Source organism: Alnus glutinosa, chromosome 5 (assembly GCF_958979055.1).
Source record: "Alnus glutinosa chromosome 5, dhAlnGlut1.1, whole genome shotgun sequence".
NCBI classification, from domain to species: Eukaryota; Viridiplantae; Streptophyta; class Magnoliopsida; order Fagales; family Betulaceae; genus Alnus; species Alnus glutinosa.
This window is the reverse complement of record NC_084890.1, coordinates 11,973,995-11,989,174: the sequence shown is the minus strand read 5'-3', so window position 1 is coordinate 11,989,174 and position 15,180 is coordinate 11,973,995. Positions and strand designations below refer to the sequence as shown.

Here is a 15,180-nt window from a genome sequence, read left to right as displayed (position 1 = left end):
AAAATTATATTTTTATTATTTTGAATAGATTTATGATGTACATATGAATATATTTATATATAACAGTCATTTTTTATTTCTTTCTTTTTTAAAAAAAAAATAAAAATTAGTCTTTTTCTACTAATTACCAATTACAAAGAGTAATTTTTGTTTTTCAATGGTTAAAATAATGGTATTTTCAAAATATTTTGATCAAATTTAATTTTTCATCCATTATAACAGTAAAGACTGATAGATGGGGCTAAGTTGCGACAAATGACAGTTTGAGGGACCTAACTGTCACACTGTCAGTTTATAAGACTAAATAAAAAATGACTGTAAATTTAAAGGGCCAAAATATATTTATGCCAAACATATATTATATTGCAGTAATACAAGTGTAATATAGTTCTTTTCAAAAAAAAAAAAGTGTAATATAGTTGAGGTTGGTGAAAAAATATCATATACAATTGTGGTTTTTTTGTATAGTAAAAGGGCATTTTAGTACTTTTAACAAGTTCCATGCTGTACAGCAAAAATGATATTATTTTTTCTACGTAATAAATGGGGAAAAAAAAATGCTTTGGGAGAGAATTTCATTATTAAAATTTTTATTTTTATTTTTTTAATTCAGCCATGCATTTCTTTGATTAATGTGAAAAAGTAAAAGTACTATGCTCAGTAGTTACAATGTCAAGAATACAATGATGGGCTTTCTTCACATGAATTTGTTTGTCCATCAGATAAAGGGTTTCCTTAGCTAGCCTCCGAATTACTTTGTTTGCCTCTCTCTAGACATAGTGCACACTCCAGAACTACAAATTATTCAATATAACTTTGTCATCTTCAGTCAATTGGCCATACCTGCACCAATGATTTCTTTTGTTTTTCAATGCATACACAATCTAGAGAGCATTACCTTATAATTCCACTTTTTTATATGCCAATTCCTTGGCAAAAATTGCGCCCCTAAATACCGTCGTAGCTTATGCCATAGCCTGATCACTGATTTATAATCTAAAAGCTTGTAAATTGTCAAGACATTTCTCTCATCGTTTCTCACCACCACAGCAATACCCATTTTTTTTTTTAATCTTTATATCCACTGCTGCATTTCAATTAACCTTCACGTGACTCATTGCGGTCATTGTCTACTTTTGAAAGAGGGAGTTACCATTGTTAGCTTGCGGCCTAACCTTGGCATTTTTTGAAATTCACAAGGGAATCCCCATCATTGCGTACAACATGAGAGGGATGGCTAATATCCTCCCAAAGATAACATTGTTTCTCTCCTTAAACTTTTTTTAATATATTTCATATTATTAGTCCACGTAGATAAATGTATAATATGACTAAGATGAAAGTGAGGCACCTAAGCGTCTTTTTTTAGTAAAAGAATCTATGAAGTCTGAACGTGCTTGATGATTTTTTCTCCTTTTTGTCTCAACCACTCGTCCCTATTATTTTGGCATCCAATGTTTCAGTTCATGTACTGAAAGTTTGTACCCAACCTCATCCAATGTTCGATTCGTAAAACAAAAATCTGTCCCCCAAAAAGTTCATGTACTACTAACACCGGCCTACTCTTGAAAAAGTAAAATACAAATCGATTGGCATCTTTTTCCAATTCCCTCCTGCTCAAAGAAGAAGAGACAGAAAAATGTGATTTTTTTTCTTTTTTCTTTTTTCTCTCTACCCAAACAAAAAAAAAACTCCTACAGCAACCAAACGGATTGAGATTTACGATAATTATATGTTTGAATTGTTACTAATTTATGTAGATGATGTAATAAATTTTGAGTTGTATAACCCATATGAAATTTATCACATTACCTGTTTAAACCACTAGTAATTCAGACAGATAATATAAAAAAAATTCAAAATGAGACTTATTTTGATCTCAAAATTTTTTTTAGACTATTTGATCGATCATCTACCAAATAAGTCTCATGAGCTTTATTTCTCCTGCCCGTTGTCCTTGTTTAGCCATTCCTCTCAAGTTAGAGCATTCTTAATGGTTTATGCATTTTTATATGCAAAATAGCTAATCAAAACGTACTTTATCTATATTAACTAATGAGTTTCAAAATGTATCATACGTCCGATTATTTATTGTTTTACTATTTCATTTAAATATTCTTTTTATTATTATTTTTTCTTTATTTTAATTCTTAGATATTGTTTCAACAAGTCCTTTTTTTTTTTTTCAACGTGGTAATTTTGTTTGGATAATTATTTGTTATAAAGTCAACAAAACTTTTTGTTCTCATTTGAAGTGGTTCGTATGAGTGTGATCTTAAAATGACAAACATGGATTTTGTCATATAAACATACTCTGAAATACAATTTTTCAGATTCAGAGATATATTAAAATATTATTATGACATAAATAATTTTTGGTGAGAGAAAGATGGAGAGAGAGTGAAAGAAAGAGAAACAAATAAAAAAAGAGATGCATGTTTGTACTATTCACAAATGCATTTTACATAATCGGATGAATGAACTTTTTAGTAAATTAGTTAGCCATTTTAGCCTGACCCAAAAAATGATTAAACCAATAAAAATGCTCTTAGCTATTTAAATTACTAACATTGGGGACATATAATTGGTGTAACTTATTATTATTATTATTATTATTATTATTATTATTTGTAAGTAAATTGGTGTAAATCTTGATCGGACAAAAAGAGCCCCACAACCTCCCATCCACTGTCAAAAAGCAAGGGCAAGGAAAATATCTGTCCCGTAAATAATCCAGGCTGTCTTTAGAAGTTGAGGGACATTTAACTTTGCAATAATGTAGTCTCAATCTCAACCTTTCGACGGTGTATAATTCTATAACAAATTTAAAACTATATATATATATATATATATATATATATATATATATATATATATATTGGAAAACAGTTGGTCTGCCTGTTTGGTTGAAGAAAAAGTGTAGTTTCTTGGATTAAGGCTCATCACGTTCATTAAAGATGAAAGAAGAAAGAGAAAGAAAGTATGAGGGTGCCACGCTAGCTCCCTATGTCCTGATATTTGACCAGTTTACTTTTTTTTTTTAAAAAAAAATAAAAATAAAAAAATCTCTTTTAAGTGTGGTTTGAAGGTTGGTAGGGTTACTACTAGCAATTCACCTAACACTTATATTGTTAGGTAGTAAATGTGCACCGTGAAATGATGGTCTATGTAATAGTTAACGGGTTTTAATTACAAATTGACATGACAATCTACGTAATATTTACTACATTAATCATTAAAATATAAATGATTACATGATAGCTCACGTAATACTTATTTGTTTAAAATGTGGGCTGTTATTATGGTTGATAATTTTTTATACGACCCGTGAATCCGACACGAAGTTATAGGGTTTGAGTTTAGACTAAACAGGTTCGGTTCATAAGTGGGTTGACTCGTTAACCCATATATGACAAATTTGTTTTGTACATTTTTTAGTTGAGAATTAATGTAAAAAATAATTGCTTAGTATCGGGCCCGACATGACCTATTTAGTAAACGTGTTAATCATGTCCTGTCGTGTTGTGTAACTTGATTTATAAACATGTCGTGCCCGAATTTTGTGTTTTAACTTGCTTAACTAATCGTGTCGAGCTCAAATTGTCCTAAACGGGTTGACCCGAGTCTAACACGGTAACTCGTTTTGCCAACCCTAACTGCTATGTAAGCTTTTAAATGTATTTTAATAAAAATTGTAGTATCTTAAACATTTTCCTAGTAATTTTGAACAAAATTTCTAGGGTTAACTTCACAGAAGGGTATCGAACTATCCGCGATTCCACAGAAGGGTACTAAACTATCATTTCTCTCGAACCCGGGGTTTTAAATATCAAAATGAGTCCCATAAGGGCATTCCGTCTATTCTCGATGTTAAAACGTGACGGAAATCGATTCACGTGACTTCCACGTGACTTTTTCAATGCGTTTGGTCTTCTTTGCCCCTGAGAGAAATGATAGTTTAGTACCCTTCTGTGGAATCTCGGATAGTTCGATACCCTTCTGTGAAGTTAACCCTTTTTTTTTTTAATTATCTTTTGCACTAATGAACTGTCACGCATTTTCAACATGGTACCACGAACTGACATTCTTGATACTCAGCCGTAATGAACTACCATTTACTTATCAAAATCAACATTTTATTAGTCAACCTCGTTATAAAAAACTTGAAATAACGCAAATTTGCTAAGTTTATAAAACAAAATTTACATAAAATAGCCTTAAAATTAAACAGTTTAGTTTAAAAAAAACTTTTCCAACAGGAAAAAAAAAAAAAAAAAAAAAGGAGTATCAAAACCAAAAATTAAAAAACTATATTAAAAATTAAAACTTGAGAATTAAAGAAAAACTAAATAAAAAAAACAAAACTTATGCTTATTATTATTATTTTTTTTTAAAATACCACACTTGGGTGTGGCCAAACCACCTCCTAGTGGGTGGATTGGCCACCCCCAAGCCCATAGGAGGTACTTGGGGGGCTTGTTTGACCACTTTGAACCACTCGGAGGTGGTCCAGTTACCACCTTGGCGCCACCCAACACCTAGGGGTGGTTCACCAACCCCAAGTCTATTATTATTATTGGTTTTTTTTTTTTTTTTTTTAAAAAAAAAAGATTGAATTCAACGTTTGTATTGTTTTTTTTTTTTTTTTTTTTTTTTTTTTTTTTTTTTTTTCTAATTTTGGTTTTTCTAAGTGTTTAATGTTTATGTTTTTTTTATTTGAAGTTATTTACATCATTTAACAAGATTTAACGTTGAAAAAATAAATATTCCGTCTGATTTAACGAGATATCAAATCCCTTAACACCGGTGTAGATTGGAGTGTGTAGGCTTGCACGGGTGCTATACATTTTATTCTCAAAAATGAAAATATCTCAAAAATGAAAATATAATTTCTATTTTAAAATTTTTTTTACCATACTTTTATATATATTATAATTAAAAAAATGGTTAACTTCACAGAAGGGTATCGAACTATCCGAGATTCCACAGAAGGGTACTAAACTATCATTTCTCTCAGGGGCAAAGAAGACCAAACGCATTAAAGAAGTCACGTGGAAGTCACGTGAATCGACTTCCGTCACGTTTTAACGTCGAGAATAGACGGAATGCCCTTATGGGACTCATTTTGATATTTAAAACCCCGGGTTCGAGAGAAATGATAGTTTAGTACCCTTCTGTGGAATCGCGGATATTTCGATACCCTTCTGTGAAGTTAACCCAAAATTCTAACAATTTTCTTTTAGAGGAAAGAAATTTGAACAAATTAAGACTACAAACTTAAGAACTCACCCTCCTTTCTTTGCTGCCCTCACTTTCTTCCTTTTAACACCCATACCTCCCCCCTACTTCCAAATTTGTTTGACTTGTATCATTCCTCACAACTGCTCCACCAAACCTAAGAACTTTTGACTTCTCATGTGTATTAACAGCACCAACTAACATTGATCGGATCTTCGGAATAAATTTGAGCAGTAATTATGAGGAGATTCATATAAAATTTGTCTGTCTAAATAAATATCAAATAACTCAAAATTTAGTTGGACAAGTAAATCCTAACTGCATATAGAGCATCTCCAATAGATTAGATAAACCCCTCATAATAAGTACTTTTAGCTAATATCACCTAATTTTATCTCCAACAGATTATATCCAGAAGAGGTAGAATAATTTTTTTGCTAAGTGAACTCACTGTAACACAATACAAGAATAAAATATTGTTTCTCTTATCGAAGAAAGAATTTTCAGGATTATGTGCTTTCTGTATCTTTACATTTATTTTTATTCTTAAAACATCAAAAAAAAAATAATATTTAAAAAAAATAGAAATCGAATGAAATAAAGAATCTGTTGAAGTCCATATTAAAAAATTAATAATTAGAAACAAAAAATATTTATTTTAAATAGCTAAAATAGTTCATATTACTGAAAATATCTGAGCAATTTAGATAACTAAGTGACGTGGACTCCATATAACTAACACACATACGTGGCGGAACACCAATCAATGGATCAGATCACATCAAATCAAATCAAATCAAGCCTGGTAGTTTTGTTTTATTCGCTGGACAGACAACTTTTGTTCACAGAAATCGTTTATTACCATAGACTCCCAACCTTTTTTTTCCAACCAAAACGACGATCAATTAAATGTCTTATTCACTTTTATTTATTTATTTATTTTATTTTTCACTTTTGCTAAAGTACGAACAATAATAATATTTTATCTTATCTCAGAAGAAAAAGAAAGAAACACGTGGAGGTGGGTATAGATTCAATGAATTTTATTTTATTTTTATTTTTATTTTTATTTTTATTATTTTTTTATTTTTAAGTAAGATTCAATGAATTTTACCAGGTGCTCAGCCGCAAAAAGAGTCCACCATTCCCCGCACCCATACATTGTAAATGGCCATAGGCTCTGGCATATGGCAAATTGGGAAATAGCTTAATGAGCTGAGTGACGTCGTTTCGATCCTCGCCATTTCCAATGAAATCCCCTTTTATTCTCTTACCAAAAACTTCCTCACAACACAACCCTTCCGCCATAGACTCTTCGGTCTCAGGTACTCTGTTTGTTGTGTGTGTGTTCGCAATCGCGTATATTTCGAATAAAGGACTGCGATTCGATCTAGGGATTGAATCTGAAAAGGTTTTCCCCATGGATATGCGTTTTGCTTTGGTTTTTCCTCCAATTCGTTGGACAGAGTAATTGAATTTGTTTTGAATCTGATCATTTGAGATTAGCTGCTTCAATTTGACTCTGATTGTGTTTTGTTTCATTTTGTTGAATAATTACGTGTATGAGTATGGTTGCTGCACTCGTGTTGATATTTTTGAGCTTTACCCTTTGTTTGGTTTCTGAGAAAAACGAGGGAAAGAAATATGAAGTTTCTTACTTTGTGTGGTTCAATTTGTGAGCTTAACCAGCTAATTGAATCGGATTATTTTGTAGTTACAAAAATCAAATAGGTTAAAATTACTCTTTTTTTCCTCTTATTTTTCTTCGCCATTAGAAATGGAGCTAGTTAGTTATATTCTTCTGTGAAATATACTAATATGATACTTTTGTAATGTTGGTTTGCTAGGTGATTTAAGCTACAGTGCACGGGGTTGATTAACTACCATGCATATCTATTGCTGTCCCTTGGGTTCACGTAGAGCTGGATTTTGGAATTGTTGTAGAGAAAGGAAGTTGTTTTTGAACGCTCTTGTGTAAACTGGGGCAACTCAAGGGGTCTTTTTGATTTAGATGGTTGATCTACACCAAAGTTCTGTGACTGATAATTAGAATTCAGTTACTATATATATTCAGATTGATTTGTTGCTAGATTGCTACATTCTTCATACCATGCCTGTTATTCAGAAGTTATATGATGCCTGCAAAGTGTCCTTCTCTACTAATGGTCCGATACCAGAAGAAGCCCTTGGAAAAGTTCGTTCTACTTTAGGTAGGAGGATAAAGGAAGCTTAATTCATATTTGTCTCGTTTTGCTCATGAACGTGCCTTACTTGGATTTGGTCCAAGACAGTTTAGTTTAGAATACTTCCTTTGTGTTAACACCATCTTATAATGCTATTCCAGATGATTTGAAGCCTTCTAATGTGGGTCTCGAACAGGAGGCACAATCGTCTCGTCAATGGAAAGTTCCCGTAAATAGTAGTAATGGCAAAAAAGGGCGGAATGGCAGTCATCAGTACCCACCTCCAATTAAATATTTGCACTTGCATGAATGTGACAAATTCTCTGTAAGCAATTTAAATCTCTGTAGGGTATCGGTTATCAATTGGATTTTCTTTTTGGAACTTTTGGTTCTGGTTGAGTGGATTGAATATTTGTAAAACTTCAAAGCTGCATAACATGTACTCAGGGAAATTTTTGGATTTTGTTGCAGATAGGAATTTTCTGCATGCCACCTGGCTCGATCATACCACTTCATAATCATCCTGGAATGACTGTGTTGAGCAAGCTTCTTTATGGTTCATTACATGTGAGATCATATGACTGGCTTGATATACCCGGGTTTGCTGATCCATCCCAAGGTGCCGATCTTCATTGACCTTAGCATATTTAAAGATTAAAACATGGCTTTGGACTGATATTTTGAAGTATGCATATCTTTAATGTAACTTAGTTATAATATAATTTTTTTTGGAAGTGTGTGTGGCGGTCTGTTTGGGGTGAAGTCATTTTTTGGTTCTATGATGGGTTCTGGAGGTACGTGGTTCCCATGGAAGTGTGTGTGGCGGTCTCAGGCTCCCCAGAGGGCAGCCTTCTTCACGTGGTCTGCAGCTCTAGGCAGTATACTTACCTTGGACAATCTTAGGAGAAGGCACATTATTATTGTGGATAGATGCTGTCTGTGCAAGAGGGATGGGGAATCAGTGGACCATATTCTTCTGCATTGTGACTTAGCCTATTCTCTTTGGAACAATATCTTCTCCCGCTTTGGTATTTCGTGGGTCATGCCTAGGAGGGTACGGGACTTAGTTGATGGTTGGTGGAAGTCTGGGAGACCGGGGAGCGCTACTACATGGAAGATGGTACCTGTTTGCCTTTTTTGGTGTATTTGGAGAGAGAGAAATCTTAGGCATTTTGAGAACCTAGAGAGCTCCCTAGAGGAGGTGTTGGAGCTATTTCTCCATACACTGTATATCTGGTCGATGGCTTATCTGTACCCTTTATCTATCAGCTTTGCTGATTTTCTTGCTTCTTTTGCTCTTTCTAGTTAGGTGTTTCCTGTTGTATACTTCTAGTGTACGTAGGGGCGCCTTACGCTCTCAATAAAACTATTATTATTTATCAAAAAAAAAATATAATTTTTTTTGGAAGGTCAAGAATAGTATTGTCTTGGTTTGAAGCAAATAGGAGAGCTGGAAATGAATCTAGACAATTTCAATATGTTTTTAAAATTAATAACAGTTACAGTATTAATATCCATAGGGTATCTCCAATTTGCTAATAGTGTTAAATGATCCCAATTAAGTATTACTTGTTGCCTTTTGACAAACCATTGATTTTTTTATTTTATTTTATTTATTTTTTAAAATTTAACAAAAATACAAGAATAGGAAACCCTTTAAAAAAAGATTATACATCAGAATCCTTATTCATTTCTAGTTGGTTTCTTCGTGAACTAGTTAGCCTTCAAGATATCATCAATTATAATCTCTCTCAATTCTGCTCCATGGTATGTATGTTGTTCGTCTCATTCCTTCTGCAGGTTCTGGTTGATAAGCCTCATTTCTCTCCTTACAATTTATTTTTTTGTTGAGAAGTGCTATACTTACCAAATTTTTTTTTTCCCAAAAATTCATTTCCAAATGATGTGCTAATCATGGATGAGATCTACTATTTTGGAAAACGTGTCACCATCTCATAGGATGGTGACACATCATTTGAAAACTACTTTTGGGGAAAAAAATTTGGGAAGTAGAGCATTTTCCTTTTTTTTTTCCTCATGATTTTAACCCTTCTTTTTCTTATTACTTTCTCTTGTGTGTTACCTGTATGAGGTGCATTCACCATGCTCAATATGGAGGGCAAATCCTGCTAAGCTATATCTTGTGTTGTGAGGCTGAGGGGGTTTCTGAAACAAGAATAGCCACTTTAGGTAGCTTTGTAAGAATAATTTCAGCAGATATGACTGTCTTATGACCCGCTGTTTGCAGCAATTTCAAGCTTTATAGTGGCAGTGTTTTTTTATTTAGTGAAAATCAGTTAATTATTATTGGGTAGCATTATGTTTGAAAGAAAGGCTTCTAAAGTATAAGACATAGCTGTCCTCTTAATATGACATATAGTGACAAGGGAAGTTCTCTTCGGTAGTTCTTTTATTTCATATCAGAAGTTTCAAATAGTCTTTAAGCTTGTGTCCACTATGTCTTACTTTAGGCCACCAAGGGGTTGGCCTAGTGGCTAAGGCTTGGGGCTTCTAGGGTATGATACCCATGAGGTCACGAGTTCGAAACTTCGTAGGTGCAAACTCCCTCTTGGGGCCAGCCACCCAGGTTGTGTGTGGGGGGGGGGGGGGGGGGTCTTCAGGCCTCTGACCATCTGCCTGCGATTTAAGGCCCAATGCCTGGAGTGGCGTCGGACATTGGGCCGGGGATTTGTTTGCAGTTCCTGGTAGGTGGTCACTACGCTTGGAAGGTTCGACTACCACCTTGTGTGGGCCAGTCGTTCAGCGAACGAGGTACATCATAGCTATAGGTACTGTGGGATACCCTGATCGAAAAAAAAAAAAATATAATACACTAGTTATATGTCTTACTATATTATATATTTATGTCTTGCTTATTGCTACCTATAGAGTATATGTCTTATTTCTGTAATATTGAAGACATATTGTGTATTGTTTCCTCAACCCTTGCATTAATTCTCCCAACAGCACCCTAGACATGTGTCATTCATGCAACTACCTTGGAACCGCACCCCTTAATATCACCTGTTGATTCTTTTGGGCAAATCTTGATCGTCCCTTTTTTGTCAGCACTAAACCCTACCCTTTGAATACGCCATCCATTCCACACCCTCGAACTCGCCCAAACAAATCCTCACCGTTAATTCCTCACCACCTGTATTTAATGCCACTTTCATTCCTCTATACAATCTCAACCCTTAGATCTTCCTAAATCCCATCTGCTTCCGGAAGAAATTGAAGAATTTCTTGGGAATCCTACAAGATCCATTTGTTGTTTTTTCTCTGACAGATGATCATAACTTCATATGGGTTCAAATCCTACTAAGAGGTCCACTAGAGATCATAAATTGCTAAAGAAAGAACAAGATATTTCTTTCGTTCCTTCCACCTAAAGAAGAGATCTTGGTGGAATTGCCACACCCACTTACCCCTTTGAAACCCTAGAAATTATCTCCTTATCGTGCCCTCATGGTCACCCTTGTTCTATTTCCCCCTTTTTTCCTTCATCCCCCTTGATGTCTCTCGCCAAAGGCCACCATAGACCCACTATAGAGTCCGATCTGTGAACCTCAATGTCATAGCCCATGCACCTTGTCCTGTTGAATTCTTGTTGACAAAGGTCATTTCCAAAAGCCGCTGCCAGTATTCTCCTTACAGTATTCTGTCCACCATTTTGCAGTGTTGTTTTTGGGAGGAGCAGATGCTAGGGAAGAGCTTGTTATGCAGATCGCATGGCTAGGAACCAGGCTGTTTCTCACTGTAATTCGGTTCCTTCCCTACAACTCTGTAGGGGAGATGATGAGATAGAGAAAAAGCTTGATGACTGGTTGATGACATGGTTTTGAGTTAAGAATGAAAGAAACAATGTTGGATGTGGGTTGTTGCTCACATTTTCTACTGTGTGTCCATCTGCGAACCATGGATTGTCGCTCCGCGTTTTCTGCCTTGTCTTTTTTTATTTTTTATTTTTTTATTTTTGAGTTTGCTTCACGATGAAGCATAAGGAAATTAAAAAAAAAAAAGGCCCAATCGAGCTTGAGCCGCTCGAGTACTCAATTGGGAACTCGGCTCTGGACACTAGCCATGCTTGAGCGAAGCTTGAACATGGCTAGGGTCCTGGCGAGCCGAGAACAAGTTTTGAAAACTCGTTCGAGTTCGAGCCAAGTTTGATCATACCCACGATGCTGGCGAGCTGAGTTCGAACAACCAATACTCGGTTTGGCTCGGCTCGGATATAGCCCTAATCAGTTCTATTGACACTCTCAGGGTTTTTGGTTTTTTTATCACACAATCCATGGTATCAATTTTTTTATTTATATCACCCTCAAGCTCTACATTAAACCTCAATTATAGACGTTCACTGTACTAACATGACATAAGAAGCACTTTCATTGCATATGAAAACTTATAAAAAAAAAAAAAAAAAAAAAATTGCATATGAAACACCACATGCATATTTGGTAGGGAACAGAATTGAAGTAATGGGAATTTGTTTGCTCGGGGCCAGATCTGTCATGTCGTTAGGACAAATTACTGTTATTGAAATGAGGGAATGATACACTAGTTAATTAGAACAAGTTGATAAGATATGGAGAGTGATTATAAAATTAAAAATTTAGAGTCAATAGAACTGACCCAAACCACAAGAGGTGCAGATGCATTTTATCCATTTTTGAAATACATCAAGGCTACTGTCACAATATTTTCATGTCTTTCGTATTGGATGATAAAATGAAAAATTGATCCAAGATGATATTTGTATATATTGTGATATATTGCTTAGTATCAGCCCATACTTAAAAACCATGGTGCTACAGCAATATGTAATGATAGGACTTGATTTTGTCCAAGCCAAATGCTTGGCAAAAGTCGGGGATTTAGTCCTTAACGTCTCTGATATATATTTCCTAATATATTAGGCAACGAATTATGAATAACTGATATGTACTAGTATCTAAAAGCACCCTAGACTCTTTAAGTAAAATTAGCCCCAGGTGGTGTAGAATCCTATAGGGATGATTGAAAATGCTTTTTATAGGTCCGACCTTTTATCTAGGAGAATGATTTGTTTCTGCCAATTTGTCATTACCTCAGCACCACTGCAACCACCTCTTTTTAGTGTTCTCAACATGTTGGCTGCAACATGTTGAGAACCCTACTAAAGTATCAGGAATTAACATGTTGATGATGCTGGTTAATTTGTTGAATATTTGGCCTTTTTGAGAATGGAAACGTCTTTTAATAAGTACATTTTGTTAATGGCAAGTTTATGCTGGTATCATATTCAATGGACAATGACTATTTTTTTTTTTTTTTTTTTGTAATTTTCATACAAAGATCTTAATGTATTGTAGACAATCAAGCAATGATGGACAACTCTCTTTAATGGAGATGTCAACCTGATTAACTTGCTAACTGATGCTTGTTCCATGCTGCTTGGTTTGTTGGGTATAGGAGGATACAACAATGTGATTATTTCCTGAAATTCGTATTGTCCCTGTAAAGGGATTGTTTAAGTGTTGGGACATTTAGAAATTCTAATGAAATGTTTATGTGCGTGCCACAGGGTCAATGGTGTGAGCAATTTCTTATGTTGCTTATGTTGTGATGGTTACTAAACCAGTTTACTGACAAGTTTGAAGAAAATAACTTGGTTGATCGAAATATTACTGGTTCTGGCATTGCAATGATTAACTTACTATCTTTAATAAACGATGAGTGGAACTTCAAGTTTGGGAACACTCCTGATGATCTTAACACTAGTTTAGTTAGTTCTCATCATTTACCTGCATGTTTATTTTTGATGTATGTGTCAATCAAGCAGTCCATATTTGTTGTCTTTTTCTTCTCCTCATTTTCTTGATTCTTATTAGGATAAAGGATTACCTATTTCCTCCCCCCCCCCCCACTCCTTTTTTTTTTTAAAAGAAAATTATTTTGTTCAAAATTTCTGACCACTTATTTAAGATGATAAAAATTTAAATAAAAATTAAAAATAAAAAGATACTGACTGTGGATTAGTGGGAATTTACAGCCAGACCTGCAAAACTTGTTAGAGATTGTCAGATGAGTGCACCCTGCGATACAACAACCCTTTATCCAAACAGTGGTGGCAATATTCACTGTTTCAAGGCCTTGACTCCCTGTGCTCTCTTTGACATTCTTGCACCGCCATACTCCTCAGATGATGGCCGACATTGCTCCTATTTCCGGAAATCCCCTAAGAGAGATCTACCAGGTATATGCTCCCTGTCCCTCTCTTTGTGCATGTGTGTTAAGAGAGATCAAATCCTTTTGTTTTCTTCTGATTTCCTGCACTAATAATTTCTGCTCCTTTTTGTTGGCCTGAAGATATTGATCAATTATGTGGGATGACAGCATCTGAAGTGGCTTGGTTGGAAGAAATTCAACCTCCTGAAAACTTAGTTGTGTGCAGGGGGCAGTACAGGGGCCCCATTATTAGACGTTGAGAGAGTTTTTGGACAAAAGGGATGAGGAGGCAGTGAGGTGATTGCTGGAGTGTTGGGTGTCAACCGCCGTGGCAGTAATGCTGGAATATTGTTGCGTTGGCAATAAATACCGCCATTCCTATCGCGAGGCATTTGATTGTACATATCTCTTGCGATGGGTTGGCGGTGAATACCCCACCATAAATCCTGTACTCAACATACCCATGATTGTTTCTTTTTTGTAATAAGCAGCCTTGAGGTATTTTACTTTCCACTTGGATCTTGAACTTGAACGCCTTGGTAGCAGGTTTAGAGTGATTTCTGCTCTTGGTACAAACATTTTCTGGTCTCATGGGTCGCCATTTGGCTACAGGCTGGAATAGAGATACATAGTAATTAGCTGTTCAGATTGCAAATATGCGATTTACATGCTTGAATATGTGGCCGGGCAGCCTTAAATTTATTATCTTAGTTCTTCATCTCGATTGTTATGTGCACATTGGATTAGTATTATAAAACAACTGAAGATTTATATATATTATGAGAATGGACCAATAAACGTTGGTAAACAAAGACCAGCTTTATTTGTTCAATCATACGTGACATTTTGTTACCAATAAAATATATCAAAGTCCCCTTCAACAAAATGTTACATTGGTGTCTCAGGTGGAATGAGATTCAATCGACCTTCCAGCGCTGAAGAATAGGTGAAAAGTCCAAAGCTTGAGGCTATATTAGAGCCTAGTTTTTTTAATGTATGTATAACTTCGTATCTAGAAGGAATTACGGGCTCCTGACCTGTCAAAACAAATTCTCAACTCGGCAAGTATTATGAAAGCCCTCAGAATGGAAACATGTTTGAGAGTGCCGGTGATAATTCATATTTACGCATTGGGTCTGCTTCATGTCGAAGTATGAATATAAGATTATATAAATTAATTTTAACCTGATCCATTTAATTAAACTGTCAAACCCTTTAATCATAACTTGCTAGTTTTGTGTCGAGTTCGTGAGTCGTGTTAAAAAATACTAGTTTTAAATGTTGCGTGTTGGGTATAATATATATAAGTCACTTTTAATCTGAACAATTTTTAATTAAACGAGTAAGACACTTCAATCCTAATCCACTAATTTTGATTATTTTTAGGTGCCTTCCGTAGTGACCCATCAAATTGTGAGTCAAGATCGTTTAAATTCTAACCATATGCAGTGGTCTTTCAAGAACAGACGGTTCCCTTCGTTTGCACGTTAGAGCACAAAAGCCCTCTCGTTGGCGTGCATTTTTAAAATGGAAAACCAGAAAACAAGTG

The 15,180-nt window shown here is 34.9% G+C and overlaps 1 protein-coding gene across 1 annotated transcript; it reads left to right on the top strand.

Annotated features, from left to right (window-relative positions):
- The first annotated feature begins 6,384 nt into the window (after positions 1 to 6,384).
- LOC133868388 (plant cysteine oxidase 4-like) lies at positions 6,385 to 14,349 on the top strand. Its single transcript, XM_062305275.1, has 6 exons — positions 6,385 to 6,563; positions 7,086 to 7,448; positions 7,583 to 7,746; positions 7,893 to 8,040; positions 13,456 to 13,659; positions 13,773 to 14,349. The coding sequence occupies exons 2-6, from the start codon at positions 7,349 to 7,351 to the stop codon at positions 13,889 to 13,891; spliced, it is 735 nt and encodes a 244-aa protein (XP_062161259.1). The 5' UTR covers positions 6,385 to 6,563; positions 7,086 to 7,348; the 3' UTR covers positions 13,892 to 14,349.
- The last annotated feature ends 831 nt before the right edge of the window (positions 14,350 to 15,180 follow it).